Genomic DNA, 3,001 nt, shown 5'->3' with positions numbered 1-3,001 from the left:
AAATGCACCTCTCCCATACGATGCCAAATTCCCATTATTAGTGAATAAAAATTCGCATTTCGTTATCACTTGCTTACGGTTCCTGCACTTTCGAAATCACCACGCTGGGACAAAAGCGTTGGTTGCGCTTATTCGAGAACGCATGTGGCTAATTAATGCCAGAGAAGCTTGCATTAGAACCGTAAGAAATTGTACACACTGCTTTCATTACAAGCCGAAGTTGCAAGCCCAAATAATGGCAAATTTGCCAGTTGAAAGACTTCGAGCTTTACGATGCAACAGAAAGTATTTAGCGACAACGCAACCAACTTTGTCGGCGCCGACCGCAAGCTGCGCGAGCTGAAGGAGGCATTCCTAGCGCAAGTCCCAGAACTAATGGGGTTCTCGGCCGAAAAAAGTTTCAGCTTCGGCTTTATACCACCCAGGGCGCCGCACTTCGGCGGATTATGGGAGGCGGCCGTGAAGTCCTCCAAGCATCTCATCGTTCGCGCACTCGGCAACGCTCTACTCACGACGGAAGAGCTCTCAACACTACTGGCCGAAGTGGAGGCCGTTTTGAATTCTCGTCCCCTAGCACCGTTGGGACAGGACCCCAACGACGGAGAAGCACTAACTCCAGCGCACCTTCTAATCGGTTGCCGTCTGCGAGCACTGCCACCAGCACAAGTGCCAACGGACCTAATTCGTTGCTGCGAGAGATGGCAACTTGTTTCCTGTCTCAAGCAACAGTTTTGGCGACAGTGGTTCAAAACCTACATGACGGGCCTTCAGGATCCCAATAAGTGGCTGCACCCCACACGAAATCTGCATGTCAACGACCTCGTCCTCGTCCACGAGGACAACGTGCCGCCACAGCAGTGGGTACTCGGACGCGTCGTCGCAACCGTCGAAGGCAAAAACGGCAAGGTACGAATGGCAGACGTGGCAACCAAGGCGGGCACCATTAAGCGCCCAATTCACAAACTCGCATTACTGCCCATGGAAGTTGAAGGATCCTGATCCTGTCAAGGCGGCCGGTGTTGCGTCAAGTGACTTATGTCCACAGCTAAAACGAAAGACATTTTAATTAAGTTAAACTTAAATACATTTTTGAAATATTATATTTGAATTAAAAAGTTTTCTTTTCATTTACTTACTCTTATAATATGAAACATACTTACCTTAATCTATTACCATACAAAATGAATTACTGACCTCTTTTTGTACATACCTGTATACTTCCATTTCAACTGTTTTATTCCATTAGTTTTAAGATTTAGGCTAAGCAACTAGATGAACTAGAATAAAGATTGAATTGTTATTTGACCGCCATCGAGAACGCACGCGTTTTCTTTCGCTAATTTTTCGTCGCAATATAGTAAGTTTAAGTTTTCGGTGGCAATTGGTTGAATTTTAATTCTAGTGAATCCACGTGTCCCGACTATTTTCTTATCTCAAAAACTCTTGAGAATTTTCAATTATTTTCCAACTCGTGACCACGCCTCGGATATTTGACCGTGCGAAGAACATAGCATTTCCAAATTTATGCCACACACTATGCGACTATCCTTGTGTCCTGTTGATTGTCATCTCAAATGCAATTTTCACTGTAAACTGAAAACGTTTGAACTGAAATGGCAAATAGTTAGAACTCAAAGAAATTCTTAGAATCAAGCATTCTGCCTCCTTGTATTCTATAGCTGCGTCACAATCAGTCGGGTTCCATTACCCAGTTTCGGCGTATGAAGATTGCGACACATAATAACGACAGATCCTATTTTGAGACGGAAATGATGCGGTGGCATACCAAGCCTCTCCAAAGAATTTAGAAATTCCACTGGTAATTCTTTATTGTCAAGACGATCAATCGATTTGTATGAGCGCAAGTCTCCCGGAATTTGACTTTGAATCTTTCAGTTTAAGTCAACAACATCGATATTTTTGGCAGCTAACATTGCGCGTGCACTTAAGGAATCGAAGTTACGATAATTTGGCCAATATCCGAACATTCGTGATGACTTCATCTTTCGTGAATTGATGAAGATGGAATTGATATCAAACTACGGGAAGTATAAACCGGAATTGACCCATTTCCAATTTTTAGCGAAGACGATGTAATTTTTGCTCGTATCCCATAATTGACGCAGATTTGAAGGCGGATATGTCGAAATGTTTATAGCGAAAAGTGTGCGAACTTCGTTTTCATTCCAGTGATGAACATGTTCCAGCAAATGTAATTGCTGGCTTACTTCTCCAAAACTTGCACACACCGTACCATTCACAGTACGCAATGACTCAAATAAAGCTGAACCGCGTACATTAATCAATACAAACCGAAGGTAGAAGCAATCGTCGTTTTTCCGGTGCATTGTTTAAATTCATCCTAATGCATTAGTTGGGAACACACGGATGTCCATCTGCTGGTTTGCCTTGCTTTCTGCGCAACTATTTCTTCGACGATGCATTCCAGGTATAATATCAAGGTATTTCCGAATAGAACAATGTTCTCGCAAACGGATCACTGACGAAAGTTGAGAAAAAACTCGTAAATGTTAATTTTGTTGTAGGCGGTGTTTCCACTGGCTGTACTGTATTCTCTGGATTGAAATACACTCTTTGGCCATTCTCCAAGTTAACTGCGAGACGCTCAACAGTCGGAAAACGTTCATGAATTGCAAAAGTAAATATCCTACAAAGCGCTTTATTGCAGTTCACGTATCGACCGTTTCGTTCGAGACCAATAACCGTCATGTTGCTTCCGTTGGTGATGTAATTACAAACGTATCTTATCGATTACACCAAACTGCAATCTCAACATTGATATGTGTTTTGAATGTGAACTAGACAATAATGGTGAATATAGTACGATCCGTGTGTTGTCAACTTCGACATTCACTATTCTAAATTGAATGCTGAATGTTCTGCCATTGTCGTCTGGTGAGCGACGCCGATAGAGTAGATATCCATCATTTATATTTTGTGTTTGGTGCATTTATTGTCAGATATACAAACCGAAGTGGGG

General features: G+C 42.5%; 1 protein-coding gene across 1 annotated transcript; it reads left to right on the top strand.

Annotated features, from left to right (window-relative positions):
* The first annotated feature begins 273 nt into the window (after positions 1-273).
* On the top strand, positions 274-999 carry LOC120780002. Its single transcript, XM_040112287.1, has 2 exons — positions 274-666; positions 724-999. The coding sequence occupies exons 1-2, from the start codon at positions 274-276 to the stop codon at positions 997-999; spliced, it is 669 nt and encodes a 222-aa protein (XP_039968221.1).
* The last annotated feature ends 2,002 nt before the right edge of the window (positions 1,000-3,001 follow it).

The sequence above is a fragment of the Bactrocera tryoni genome, unplaced genomic scaffold (assembly GCF_016617805.1).
Source record: "Bactrocera tryoni isolate S06 unplaced genomic scaffold, CSIRO_BtryS06_freeze2 scaffold_120, whole genome shotgun sequence".
NCBI lineage: Eukaryota > Metazoa > Arthropoda > Insecta > Diptera > Tephritidae > Bactrocera > Bactrocera tryoni.
The sequence above is the reverse complement of the archived record's forward strand: the minus strand, read 5'-3'. Positions and strand labels throughout refer to the sequence as shown.